General features: G+C 53.5%; 1 protein-coding gene across 4 annotated transcripts in view; it reads right to left on the minus strand.

Moving 5' to 3' along the window:
* PPFIA4 (PTPRF interacting protein alpha 4) overlaps window positions 1-14,384 on the minus strand; it is an 83,629-nt gene that overhangs the window by 51,309 nt on the left and 17,936 nt on the right. For 3 of the 4 annotated variants that reach the window (XM_064273370.1, XM_064273371.1, XM_064273369.1), the window contains 12 exons: window positions 11,044-11,145; window positions 10,393-10,557; window positions 10,021-10,095; window positions 9,696-9,785; window positions 8,922-9,113; window positions 8,289-8,435; window positions 7,856-7,990; window positions 5,293-5,376; window positions 4,859-4,990; window positions 4,429-4,491; window positions 3,645-3,736; window positions 1,390-1,498 (listed from right to left, as the gene is read on the minus strand). In XM_064273370.1, the coding sequence (XP_064129440.1) occupies window positions 1,390-1,498; window positions 3,645-3,736; window positions 4,429-4,491; window positions 4,859-4,990; window positions 5,293-5,376; window positions 7,856-7,990; window positions 8,289-8,435; window positions 8,922-9,113; window positions 9,696-9,785; window positions 10,021-10,095; window positions 10,393-10,557; window positions 11,044-11,145 (1,386 nt within the window). The remainder of the gene's footprint in view (window positions 1-1,389; window positions 1,499-3,644; window positions 3,737-4,428; window positions 4,492-4,858; window positions 4,991-5,292; window positions 5,377-7,855; window positions 7,991-8,288; window positions 8,436-8,921; window positions 9,114-9,695; window positions 9,786-10,020; window positions 10,096-10,392; window positions 10,558-11,043; window positions 11,146-14,384) is intronic. The other variant, XM_064273372.1, reaches the window with a different exon arrangement.

The following is a 14,384-nucleotide window of genomic DNA, read 5'->3' on the forward strand; positions in this document are numbered from 1 at the left end:
TAACTCAAGAAGCCAGAGAGCACAGTGGTTCTGAAGACAGATTCAGGAAAAAAGGCTGCTTTGATTTGAGTCTTCGCTCCACCAAATACTAATTGTGCAACCATGGGAAAGTTGTTTAATCTCGCTGTGCCTCAGTTTCTTCATTTGTAAAACGGGGATAATAATAGTACACGCCTCAGGGGTAATAGTGAGGATTAACTGTGAAAATGCATGTAAACTGCTTAACACAGTATCTGGCACAAAGTAAGTGCTACATAAAGGCTGTTAACTTCTATTAACATAAACACAAAAAGGGTGACTAGATCCAGGGAACAAGAAAAGCCAAGCAGGTCTGTGTCGTGTTTCCCAGTCTCAGCACATCATGTCAGCCCTGACAGTCGGTGGCTTCTCAGAAATCATCCTACAACCTCCTTCAGTGGACAAAGGCCAAGAAAAGGCAAAGGCATGTAACTGGGCTTGGAAAGCCAGAACAGGGAAAGAAAAAGGAAGAAGGCCGGGGACAGAGAGGTGCTCTAACTCCTATCCCTCTATGGCCCTAATCCCTAAATTCCCCTTAGGGCTCTTTTCCAGCTCCTCCAGCCTGGAGTTTGAGCTCTTTGACAGCTGCTGCATTCTTATGAACAGAGAAAAGGCAGAAGGGAGAGGGAAAAAAGAGATGCCTTCAGACTGTGGCTCCCCCATCAGACTAGGGGTTTCCTAAGGGCAGAGATGAATCTTTCTCCATCAGAGTAGGAGTTCCCTCCTCTATCTATACCTTCTAGTGCCCTAGAGCATGGAGAGGGCCTGGACTCAGGGCAGAACATGGTGAGCAGTTCTGGGGCCAGGCAGGAATCAGACCGCCCAGAAAGACTGCGGCCAGCCCTTTTCTGCCCCTTATCTTTCCTGGTTCCCCAGAACCTCCCAAGGCAGAGTCACAAAACATGAGCGCTCAACTGCTTCTCAGAAAACTCCAGGTGCCATCCCAAGGGCCCAGTTAACCTGTCATCCCTCCCTCATCTCCCCCATAAGCCACAGCTTTTGTTCCAGAAAGCTTACCAATTCCATCTTGCCTCTGCCTCCCCCACCCCACCTCCCCCGACCACCAGAAACACACGCCTGCACACCCAGGCACACGCACACACACTTCTGTGGGGCCTCAAAGACTCGCTGGCCACCCGCCAGCCCCTACCTCTTGCCCACCAGGAGGCTGGGGTGAGTGGGGCACAGCTGTTGCAGCTGATGATGGCCCCAACCCCAGGGCTGCAGCTGTTGTCCACATGGGGAAGGACGGGGGGAGGATCTGCTCTGCACGCCAGCCAGCCGTCTATGTAAGTGGAGCCAGGCACGCGGCCGAACTGACCCCAAACTCCCCAGGGAGAACCCCTCACACTCACACCTCCACCCCCTTACCTTGGCAGGCTCTTCCCGAAGTGCTGAGAAGCGGCGATGCAGCCCAGGCGGTACGTGGGTGGTTGTGGTCAAGGAGAACCGCATGTCTGCTGCACTGCCCATGTGCGACCTTGAGTGGTGTGGGCAAGAGAAAAGCCAGCCCCTGAGGACTGAGAGCCCCAGCTCACATCCACTGGGCCCGGAGAGTTAAGGGAGCTTCAGCTTGGAGAAGAGAAGGCTTAGCAGGACAGAACTACCATAAATGTCTGAAAGGCTGCCACTTACGCAATAAAAAAAAAAAAAAGTATTCTCTGTTGCTCTAGGGATCAGAATGACCCAGGGGAGAAAATTCTAGGGAAGTAGCTTTCTTTTTAACATAAGAGGACCTTCTAATAGCAAGAGTTGACTTACAATGCCACTGGCTGCTTTGAAAAAACTGAGTCCCACCCCCATCCAAGGTGTTCAAGTGGAGGCTCTTTGGCCATCTGCCTAGGACTGTACAGGAGGGCTCCCAGCACTGAGAGAGGCTGGAAGGGGTGATCTCTACAGGTCCTTTTAGCTCAGAGAGGCCTTGTTTCTTGGTTGTCTCTTCAGCAACTTTCCTTGGGTCTCCCTACTGTCTGGACTGAATCCCTGGCTGAAATCCATCCTCAGGAAGCTTCCAGAGGCTCTGACACTGTATCACAGATGTGGTCTGGAGAAACCATTTTGATTTCCCCAAGGGCCTATTCCAATCCTGAGATTTTAGGATCCCAGCAATGATCCTCTGGGATATCTGAAGCTTCCCCTAGTGATACTTTTTCCCTATCCCTTCCTTGCTAGGAACCCTTGAGGGAAGAGTAAAGGGGCAGGGTGAGCCTACAACAGGTAGCTGGAGAGAGGGGAGTTCCTGCTTATCCCCTCTTCTTATTCCCTGCTTATCCCCTGCACCTCAGTCCCAGGTCCAAGATGGTCAAAGCCAGGAATTCCCAAACATTAAAGAAAGCAAGTAGGAGCCCTGGTGGCACAGTGGTTAAGAGCTCGGCTGCTAACCAAAAGGTCAGCAGTTCGAATCCACCAGCTGCTCCTTGTAAGCCCTATGGGGCAGTTCTACTCGGTCCTACAGAGTCACTACAAGTTGGAATTAACTTGGCAGCAATGGGTCTTAAAGAAAGCTAGTCGTAGACAAATGGCTTGGTGTACTCTGAGCTATGTCTTATTAAATTGTGTGCTTGGTCCCTTCTGAGCAACCTACAGGAAGGGAGAAGTAGAAAAAATCCCAACTACCATTTCCTGTCTCAATTGCCTGCTTCTCTCCATACAACAACTTCTGATGAACTTGAAGATAGTATTTAAGTCTAGGGTACCGCCCTAGACGCTCATGAGCTTCTCCAAGTTCAATGTCCCTTTACCTAATTCAAGCACTATACCTCCCAGGCCCACACAGAAATACACAAATATCCTTTAAGCTCTCTTTATGGAAGCTGATCCCTACTACCTGATGTAATAAGCACAAGACTAAGGAGAATCACAGGGACTCTGATCTAAGAGACTACTGAATCACTGACTTTAAATGGCAACATCTACTTCGGTCTCCTCTACCTGAAGGCAGACTTGAGGTTTGAATTCAATGCCAGAAGTTTCACAAAATGGGGAGAGAAATCCAGAAGTTGCCTAAAACATGAGCCTAATGCAAGCATTAGGTGGAAGCCCCACTCACCATCTCTTAACAAGTTTTTGGGAAAAGGGATGCCATGACTTATTAGTGATCAGGCATCTCAGCTCCCAGCACTAAGGCAGTTCTTGATGCCTTATTTCAGTCTGTCCTGCTGCCTTTCTACCCACTACCTGCTATGTGACTTTAGGTGGTCCTCAACTCTCAACTCTCAAACAGCAATCCTCTAGAGCCCTAAAGATAGTATCTCAAAAGAACTAGATTGAGTGGCACTCTCCCTCAGAGGGTCCTGGGGACATGGGTGAGCATGTAATTCAGCAGGCCCTCTCCAACAGCAGGCCCCTCTATCAAAGAAGCAGGAAGCAAGCCTGTGTCCCATGGCACTAGGCAGGAACACTATCTGCTTTACTGACCTCTCAGCAACCCTCTGAGGACAGGTGCTCCCCTCTAAGCTGCCTGTATGAGCTGGGTACTTTGAACAAGTTCTCTGAGCCTCAGTGTCCCACCCTGAATAGGAGGAGGACCCTGGGGTTCCTGGGCAGTCTTGGTAGAGGGAAGTCTCTTTCCTCAGGGTGCATCCAGGACCCCATCCCAGCTCGCCCAGCCTCCCGCGCTCCAGTACCTGGAGTGGATGCCATCCACAAAGGGCCCCCCTCGACCCTTCAGCTGGTCCACCTCTTGGCGCAGCTTCTCAATCTCTTCAGACAGGCGGCCCTGTGCCAGGCAGATCCAGGAAGAGGGTGGGGGCCAGGAAGGGGCAGAGAGGGAAGAGTGGGCATCAGGGAGGGACAAAGAAGACAGCAGAATTGAAGAGACGCAGAAGCATACACTGTGAAGTCCAAAGCCAGGGGCCCCAGGCCAGGCCCACAGATGACACCAAAGAGAAGAGGTCCAACTGGAGAGTGAGCAGAAGGGTCAGCAAAGGGGCAGGCAGAGTATCAGAGCCAGGAGAGGTCAGTCTGGGGCAGGCTGCTGCTGGAAGAGTCCTGCTGATTCCTCACCACCACACGTTGGCATGGCAAAGAGGCTGGGCAGCAGAGAAGCCCTGGTGCCCTCACAGACGTTGCTGAGGCAAGGACAGTGGCTAATTCTCCAGGAATCACTAGACTTCTGTCTCACTAGGAGTCGAGGTCCCAACAAATCCTTTTGTTGAGCCCTCCACTGGGTCCTACCTCTCTGCTGCCACCATCACCACCCTACGGCCTGAGCCTATGGCCTTGGCTGCTTCTTTACATGCAGGGAGGGGTGTATCTGCTGTGAAGGGCTGCAGTGTGAACTGGTGAAATCATGTATGCACGCGGGCTACCGTATGGGCTACCAGTGCCGCGGAGGGTATCACAGCAGCCGCTAGAATCCTGACCACCAGACCCTCCCAGTCTGGGCGGGGCTGGCCAGCAGCTGGCTACCTTGTGGTGGTGCTGCTCCTCGATCTGCCGCTGGGAGCTCTCCAACTCCTGGATCAGCGTGTTCTGGGGGGAACAGCAGTGAGCCAGGGACCCCGGCCGCTCTACGGCTCAGGCCCAAACCTCCCGGCCCACTCCCACGTCCCTACCCCCGGCTCTGCGGCTCTGCCTGGTCCCCTCCCTTGCCCAGTCTCCATCCCCCAACCCCAGCTCTCCAGGCCGACTCCACACTGACCTGCAGCCCCAGCCCCGCCCTGACCATACCTCCAACCCCAGCCTCCCCCCTTGTCTAACCTCTGTCATCCCAATCCCTGCCCTTCAGGCCGGTCGGCTCCACCCACACCCTCCTCTCCCCCCGCCCCTCTCAGCCGGCCCCGCCCCTCCCGAAAGCCCCGCCCCCGCCCAGCTCATCCAGGCCCTGGGCGCTCAGCACCTTTTCCTCCAGGGCTGCCATGCGCTCCTTCAGGTGGAGCTGCAGGCGCTCGTTCGACTCGCTAAGCAAGCGGTCCACGGTGTCTGACAGTCGCTTGTTGTGATCCTCGTTCATCTTCTCCCGCTGGCGCACCTGCACAGCCAGCCTGCCTCGCACCAGGCCACCCCAGGGCCTTCTCCCAGCCCTCACCTGGAGCCAGCCCCCCCCCGTCAGGGTTCTTCTACTCGTTCACCTTTGGGAGTGCCTCTCTCCGGCGCTCCTGACCACCTCCTCCCTACCTGCAGGCGTCTGTGACTCGCTCTGTGACTCTGTACCTGGCCAGGCCCCTTCCATCACTGCTACAGTCCTTCCCCAGCCCCAACCCTTCCTCTGTCCATAGACCATCCTAGGAGTCTGGGGGAGTGAAGGCTGAGGGCCCAACCCGGTGCCCTCACCCTTGCCAGCTCCTGGTTCTTCTCCTCCAGCTGCCCCTCCAGCTGCCTCAGGTGCTCCTCAATGTTCCCATGGCGTTCTTCAGCCTAGGGGCAGGGATGGGCCAGGGAAGCCCATTGATCTCTCTGTTCCTCCTGCTCTGGCCCCCTGTCCCACACACCCTGGTGCCGGGTGTCTTGGAGATCAGGGCCTCAGGGACCAAAGAAGCCCAGGCTTCTACCTGGCATCCTGGAGCAGAACAGCCATCAATGTGGCTTTGTTTCCCAAGCACCCATTACTCCTGTCAGGTTGTCCCACCTCCTTCCTGGTCAGGGTTGTTCTTAAAACATCCTGAAGCTGGCAGCTCAAGAGGCCATAAATCCTCCCTGTGTCTCCAGAAAAAATGCCCCTCGAAAGCATGAACTACCATAAATCTCCTCTATGCCTCCAGATAATGGAACTGCACTTAAGTACATGGACCCAAGCCAGACTGCCTGGGTTCTAACCATAGCTCCCTCTCTTACCAAGTGTGTGACCTTGGGCAAGTTACTGAACCTTAGTTTCCTCAGCTGTAAATGTGGGCAGTAAAATCACCCATGCCTACTGGATCACTGAGAGGACTGAAGGAGCTAGTCCGTGGGAAGCACTTAGAGCACAACAAACACACAACCCATGCTTACTGTTGTTATTGTGGGCTGTCAAGTTGATTCTGACTCACAGTGATCCTATAAGACAGAGCAAGACTGTCCTATAGAGTTTCTAAGCCTGTAAATCTTTATGGGCGCAGAACACCAGGTTTTTATTCTCACAGAGCCACGGGTGAGCTCGAACTTCCAACCTTTTGGTTAGCAGCCGAGCATTCAATGACTGCACCACCAGGGCTGCTCCCAATCCACGTTAGCCATGGTTATGTTGCTGTTGTAAAACCAGTCCAGGTAGAGTGGTCTCCTTTTTCTTTCACGTATCTCCAGAGAGGAGACCCCACTGTCTCCACTGAGAAGGGATTCCAGAATATCACACCTCGTAAAGTTAGAAAATCCTTCTTTAAAAACGCCCCTGCTGTGACTCACTTGAACACGTTGATCACTTCAGCCCATCCCCTCCTGTCGGTTTTTGGGAGACACCAGGGCTGACTGCTCAGCATCCCACACATAACATCCTCTGCTGCAATTTAAACCTTGCCCTTCACTCCTAGGGACTAGAAAGACTGTTGTTGCGTGCTGTGAGTCGATTCCTACTCATAGCGACCCTGTAGGACAGAGAATAGCTGCCGCATAGGGTTTCCTAGGCTGAAATCTTTATAGAAGCAGACCACCAGGTCTTTTCTCCCACAGAGCAGCTAGTGGGTTTGAACCACTGAATGCTTAACCACTGCACCACCAGGGCCCTTTGGGAAGACCTTAGAGACCACCAAGTCCAACCCCATCATGACAGAGGTAAGGACACTGAAGGCAAATGAGGGAGGGGCAGCTTTTCCAAGGTCACAGAGCCAGTCGGTGGCGAAATCAGACCTGGTCATGGTCCTACTGGGGGACAGCCAGGCCATGGGTTCCATCCGTGAAGCATCCAAGTGGCCACACTGACCAGCCCCTCTCCTCCAGAGGCCCAGGGTACTGCTGCTTACTAAATCTGGGTTCCTTCTATCCATGAGCTGAGGGTAGTTATAGTGATCCCACATAAGACCCTCCTGAAAACTTCCAACCCACTGCAAACACTCCTAAATTCTCCTGATTAACCCACTACATACTTATGTTCACACTGTTACCTAACTCTTCCAGAAAAAATCTAAAACCAGAACCTATTGTTTTTCAGCCTGCATACCTCTTAGGAGTTATTACTCCATAAAGTTTACTATCCATAATGGTAACATGATGCACTCTTTTATCTACCCTGTGGTAAAATGATTGTTGCGAACAGAAACACTGAAGCTTCAATTCCACCCAGAGGCACCTTAGAGGAAAGGCCTGGCGACCAACTTCTGAAATATCAGCCACTGAAAACGCTGGGGAGCACGGTTCTGCTCCGACACACGTGGGGTTGCCGTGAGTCAGAAGCAACCCCACAGCAGCCAGTACTTTATTTATCCTAAAGCTGCATCCTTCAGTCACCCAGGGGTGCTCGCGAGATCTACAACGCGCCCATTCAATGAGGAAGGGTGTGCTCAGCCTAAGCTCCCAGCCCACCGCCTTCAGGGACGGACAGACCTTGATCATATCTCCTCTCAGAGCTCATCTTTCCAGAGATGAAAGTCCTAATCTTTCCACTCCAGCCCCAAAGAAAAGACAGTATTAACTACAATGGTGTAAATGATAATAAAAATACTTTGTCTTAGCAGTAGTGTCTTCTATTCATTGAAGTGCTTTTATACACCTTCTTCTGTGATCGCCCCAGCTCCGTGGGGTGATGAGGGCAGGGATCACTCTTCCTAACTAACAGACCCAAGGCAACGTGTGTCCTGGAGTCACACTGTGAGAAGGGGTTTTCTGGCTCTCAGCTCAATGTGCCTTCCACCCTCTCCACTCACTGCCTGGCCCTGTAAGAGCTCAGGAGAGAGGACAGAGCAGACCCAAGCCCTGGCCCACTTGCCTTGGTGAGGGCTGCGATTCTCTGGGCCAGCTCTGCCTCCACCTCCGGCAGTGTCTCTGCCTTGCGCATTGTCTGCTGCAGCTTCTGCTCAGCCACCTCCAGCAGCTCCTGTAGGTGTCTGGCCTTCTCCTCACACTAGGAGAGTGGGGGCAGGGAAGTGGTTCCAGAAGGTGTGTGGAAACTCCTCCCTCCTCCCCCACCTTGCCTCAACCTCAGCCTGCAGAGAGCAGGTCACAGGTCAGGAGCAGCAAGGGACAACCTTGGTTCCGGGCTGCCCAGGATGCCTGACTCACCCTAGATGATGCTTCTCCTTTCCCAAGGTGACCTTCAGGAACCCAGGGACTCCTGGGCCACCAAGGAAGGTTCCAGCACAATTGTCAGGATCTCCAGGGTAAAGCACAATACATCCCCCCTCCCCACCTGGAGGAGTTACCTGACGGTGTAGGGACTCCTTGTTGGCCAGCTCGTTCTCCAGTTTGTCATTGAGGTCATGGATGGATGTGGCCTCGCGCTGAGCAGCCAGGTAGCGCTTCTCCAGTGTAGTGATTCGCTCCTCCATGTCCTCCTTCTGGGCCAGAGCCTGGGTAGCAGGGGAGAGGACAAGAGTGAGGTCATGAGCCTCATTTGCCCCACTTTGCCCGCACTTCCCACCAACACCCGTACCTTCTCCATGCTCTTCTGTCAGTTTCTGACCTTGCCCACCCTCCTCGTCCCTTCCTACATTGTTGTTGCTGTTGTTAGTTGCCACTGAGGCAATTCTGACTCATGGCTACCTCACATGCGCACAGTAGAACTGCTCCATAAGGTTTTCAAGGCTGTTATCTTTTGGAAGCAGATTGCCAGGTCTGTCTTCTATGGAGTCTCTGGATGGGTTTGAACAGCCAACCTTTGGCTAGCAGTCAAGCGCTTAACTGTTTTAAGCACCCAGGGACTCCCCTCCCTAGGCTGGACCCCACCTAGTATTCAGCACTCCCAGCCCCCTGCTGGACCCTCCGGCCAAGACCAAGCCACTGCCCTCCTGAGTGCTAAACGCCCTGCACCGAGAGCAGGCCAGGCCTTCACTCACCTCACGGAGGTCCCGCTGATGCTTGCTGCTCAGCTCCTCGGACTTGATGAGGTCCCGGCGGGCCGTGCCCAGGTCCTCCTCCAGTTCAGTCACAGTTGCTGTCAGGGTGACCAGTCTCTCTCGGGCCTGGCTCAACTCAAAGTTCTGCTTCTCCAGGAGCTCCTGCAGCTCTTCCACCCGGCCCGCCTCATCCTCCAGGGACAGTGAGCCACCAGTCAGCCATTGGACCCAAGGCGCCCCACTCCCCTGCCTTAACCCAGGAAGATGGGAGAAGGGACAGCACTCCCAGAGCAGGTCACAGCCCTGTCCCCATGCCAGAGCACACCTCCACGTTCACCTTCTTTCCCTTGGGCCAGGGGCTCACTCCAGACACTGGGCAAACACCCTCGCTTCCCTATCTATCTTTTGAAAAACAACCATGTCTAGCTTTACCTGCTATCTCAGCCTTGCATAGCCCAAACAGAGGCATAATTAAGGGGAGTGAACGCTCAGAGAGAGAGAGAGAATCTCGCCTGAAGCTGATCCACAAGGTAGATGGCACTTAACAATTCAAGCTAGACAAGCACGTTATGTGCCTAGCAGCGTACTGGGCACAAAAACAAAAACCTATAGATTTCTTTGCAGATAGGATGGGGGAAAGGAGAGAGAAGATGGAATACTGCAGAAGAAGCCATACTTATCTCAGTTACTCTACTGAACCAAGGCAAGGCAGGGCCCCCACCTCCTGTCTTGGGGAATATGTGCCCCCTGCTATGCAGCTGCCCCGTTACCCACCTTCCACAGGCATTTTGGTGCCACCTCCACGGTCCCCTCCTCTTCTGGCACTCCATCCTGAACCCCTGCCCCCTGCTGCAGGGCAGACACCTATAGAGCACACCCCCAGGCCAATGAATCAAAGAAAAGAGAAACTCCTATACGTTCTAGACCCTTCTGAGCCCCCCGCCTCCCAGACAGAGGCGTCTAGCCTAGCCTTGGCTAGCAGTCTCCTACCAAGACCATGGGGAAAAAGTGGATGAGGAACAGAGTGAAGCAAAGGAGTAAACCAGCCTGGGTCTCCAGGAGCTGGTGTCTACAGACAGAGGACAGGCAGGCAGCTTACCTGCTGGTGGGCACCTGCCAACTGCTCCTCCAAGGTGGTAACTCGCTCCAGTGCTGCCCGGAGCCGCTCTCGCACCTGCCCAGATAAGGGGAGATGGAGTAAGAAAGGGAGATCCCACTGGGCTCAGGCTGGAGGGGCCTGGGCTTGGTCTACCACCTTTGGGCATATAGCAAAGAGAAGGGCATTCCAAAAGGGAGGGAACTGGAAGGAGGACCACAAACTGGCAGTGGGCGACAGCCAGTTCCAAAGCTAGAGGGCAGTTTTCCCTAGACACGGGACAGAGGAATCTCAGAGAAGGGTCACATGGAGGCTCAGGGAAGCCTGGCTGCATGCGGGGTAGGCTGGGCATGGGCCAGGCTGGCAGCCGGGTACCTTCTCATCCAAGGCCTTATGGTGCTCAAACAGCGACTTGAGAGCCTTTAGCACCTCCACCTCACTGGAGACCCCTGAAGGTGACTGGGCCTGGCGCTTCACCACTGTCATCCGCAGTGACCGCTCATGGCGGGACACCAGGCACTCCAGATGTTCCAGAAGCAGCTGGAAGGGAACAGGCGAGGGAGGACGGGTTGTGAGCATGTGCCCCAGGGGACATAAGCAGGGCCCACATGGTCACCTAGTAGGCAGCACTACAGCCACACCATCGTTAAAATGCTGAAATACGTCCATGCTATTGTTAGCTGACTCATGGCGACTCCATGCACAACAGGATCGGATGTTGTCTACAGGACTCGGTTAATTACTGTCCCAAATGAATGCCCGCCTCAAACTGGTTGCCCCGGCCTCTGCCCAAGTCCCCAACCTTTCCACAATCCAGCAACTGGGTGAAAAGTCTAGTGCTGGTAGTTAAATGATTTAAACATAAGGCAAGAAAGTATAAGGATGGGGCTGGACGTGCCTGACCCCATTCACGCCTGCTCCCTCAGTCAAGGTGTCCCCGCCTGTCTCTCCCTCTCTCACACACACACACACACACACACACACACACACTCTCTCTCTCTCACACCCCAGGTCATCTCCACCTACCCTTGTGTTATTTCGTTCTGCCTTCAGCTCTGAGATCTCTTCCTCCCGCTCTAGAAGCTGCTCCCGACACATGCTCAGCTCCCGAGTTAAGGTGGCAAATTCCTGAAAAATCCCAAGGCCCCTCAGTGCTTGAGGATTCACCCCCTAAGGAGTGTCCTGCACCCCAAGGGCAGGGGTGGGATCCTCCTACCCATCCCATAAAAATCCCTATCCATCCGTATTGCATGGGATGTGTTAGGAATACAGGGGCTAGGGTTGGATACAAGAGTAAGAAAGTCAAGGAGAGTCTGCTCTGTAGCCCCTCCCCTCCAGCCACCCATGTGTCCTGATGATTTCCTTCCTCCCACTTTGCATTTTGGTTTCCGTAGCAATTCAGTGAAATCTCCCATTGGAAGCTGAGGGAGTCCTGCTTCTAGTGTGGGGTAGCAAGGTCCAAGCTGAAACCGATGGGGGCTGGAAGGGGAAGAGGAAGAGGCTTTGAAGGTAAACTCTGAGTGGGTGCCTCAGGGAGTTCTCTCCTACCACCTACCAGAGCTTTGCAAGCTGCAAGTGGCCAGAGACATAAGAGCTAGTTGGACTGAGAGGCCATCTCCTTGGGAGCAAGAGCGCATGTGCAGGCCTGCCCAGCCAGCCACATGGGTCAGCCCTGGCTTCCTGCAAGCCCCACCCAGCAGACCAGTGCTGCATCCTGGCACCTGAGGCCATAGCTCTTGCCCTGGCTTTACAGAATACTCCCTTGGAAGGGGCCCCATCCCACACTTCCAGGCCTGACACCCTCAGAGACCTTTGCAGCCCATCCTCTGTCAGGACAAGCAGGCAAGGGGTGAGAGGCTGATGCCCAAAGACTCAGGCCCACCACATTCAACTTATCTAACTAGACATCACCTCATTCCAGAAAGGTGTTCAGATGAGTGGCTCTTTCTCTGTGGACAGCCAAGGTCTGACAGCTCCTAACCTGGAGCCTCTCTCACATACCAACAACTCATGACCTAAGAACTCCCAACGCAATCCCCTCCTATCACTTCAGATCAGGCTAAGGGAGGTAAGGAGGGGTGTGGGAAGGGGACAAGGGTCCCAGAGACGCCAGGGCCTGGGAAGTGGCTGACCTCTGACCCTGTTCCTTGATTACTGCCTTTCTGCCAAGGCCACAGCCAAAGGTTGTCAAGCATCTCACCCTTGGAAGTTTAGGCCTGGGCTCAATGCTGCTTCACCTTCAGCTTACACACATGCACAGACACGTGCGCGCACACACATGCACACACATGCACACACTTGTACCCAGAGACAGGACTCAAAGGCACACCCCAGCCCCAAGCCATGACACCACCACCAAAGGACTGCTCTTCTCTCCTCCTCGGCCCTCAAGCTCAGCGGCCTGCCTGGTCTCCCCGCCCCAGGACACCTTCCCACTGCCCAGCTCTAACCCATCTGACACACCGCTGCCAAAGCATCTCTCAAAGTACAACACTGTCCTCAAAGTTCAACAAAAACCTCTTACCCTGGTTTTCAAGGCCCCAGACCTGTCTTTCCAAACCTCTCTCGTAGTTCCTTCCCACACACCCTAAGGCCCAGTCAATCTGGGTCACTTGCTGATTCCAAACACTAGCAAGCTCCTAATACCACATCTCTGTTCAATGGGCTCCCTCCCCGGAAGAGCCCCAACCCTGCGTCACCTCCTGATAAAATCACACCCATCTTTCGAAGTCCATCTCAAAGGATACAGCCTCATGTGGCTTTCCCAGATAGAGACCCCAGCTGGAGGGCTCTCTCCCTCCTCTGAACACTGTTTTGTAGAGTGGCAAAGAGCACTAAATTGGGAGCCCATCATTCAACCCCCAAAATTTGTGAGCACCTACCACATGCCAGGAAACCCTGGTGGCGTAATGGTTAAGTGCTACAGCTACTAACCAAAATGTCAGCAGTTCAAGTCCACCAGGTGCTCCTCGGAAACTCTATGTGGCAGTTCTACTCTGTTCTATAGGGTTGATACGAGTCGGAATCGACTCGACGGCACTGGGTTTGGTTTTTCGGTTTTATAGGGTTGCTATGAGTTGGAATCGACTGGAAGGTAATGGGTTTGGTTTTTGTTTTTTTTACCATGTGCCAAGCACTGGGACACAGCAGCAAGAAGACATAGCCCCTGCCCTCTTGAAGCCTCCAGTGTGGGCAGACAGGCAAGTGTGGGGTCAAAGGTCAGTTCTGCCTTCCCCCTTAGCTGTGTGACCTTGGACAAGCTACTTAACCTCTTTGAACCTCAGTTCTCTAATGTGCAAAACAGAGTCAGAGTCCTACCTCAAGTGCCCCTATGAGGTGTAAATGAGCCAAGATTCAGAAAGCACTTAGCACAAGCCCATCAAAGGCAGCTATTTTTATCACTCACATCGGGTTTAACAACCCTTTTAGGCCTCTCATCTTCCTCTGTATTCTCTTCATTGGTTTATTGCCTTCCAGTCTGTGAGCTCTCTGGGGACAGGGACTGACCCATTCACTCTCGGGCTTGTTCAGAGCCTCATGTACCCCAATTCCTCACTAGGGCCCCCATCCTTATCTACAAAGCATCACAAGACTCTGTTCCCATCACTTCTGAGCTCTGGGAAGGAAACTCACCCAACCAGGCCCAGCCCCAACTCTTCTCCCCCCAACACTGGGAAAGGAGCTGAGTCTTGAGCCGTTTGGCTCCTCGGGGCCGCCTCCCCAATGCCAGCAGCACACAGATTCAGGGTAGGCTCCGCAGTCTGTGCAGTGCCTGGTAAGAAGGAGGTGGAGAGGGCAGAGCCATTCATGCAGTCAGGGTGCACACTGTGGTCACAGACAGACAGACTCTGCTCCTCTCTGGGCCTGACTACCAGGCTGAGTACATACCTTCTTTGACAACCAACAGGCAGAGGGTCCAAGGACCTGATAACCCAGGTTCCTGCTTCCTTAAGCTTTTTGGGTTTTTTGCTTCCTTCTAGCACGTATTTTGCCCTGGGGTGTCTACAAAATGAGTGGTAGGTTGGAAGCAACAGAGAGCTCCCAGCCAACATGGTGAAGTACAAAGTGTGGTGGGGAGGTGAGACACAGCCCCTGGAGGCCTGGGTTCAATTCCTCCCTTCACCACCTGATAACTGGGTGGATATGAGCATTTACTAATCTCTACAAATTCTCATTTCACTACTTATAAAATGCAGATGGCAGTTCATAGCCATTGTGAGAATTTAGTGAGGCGATCCACGCAAAGTGCTTAGTACAGTCGCCTGTCACATAGGAAGTACCAATAAACGGTAGCTTTTTTTTTTTTATATGATTGTTGGAAACCCTGGTGGCGTAGTGGTTAAGAGTTCGGCTGCTAACCAAAAGGT

This window comes from Loxodonta africana, chromosome 20 (assembly GCF_030014295.1).
Source record: "Loxodonta africana isolate mLoxAfr1 chromosome 20, mLoxAfr1.hap2, whole genome shotgun sequence".
In the NCBI taxonomy this organism is placed as follows: domain Eukaryota; kingdom Metazoa; phylum Chordata; class Mammalia; order Proboscidea; family Elephantidae; genus Loxodonta; species Loxodonta africana.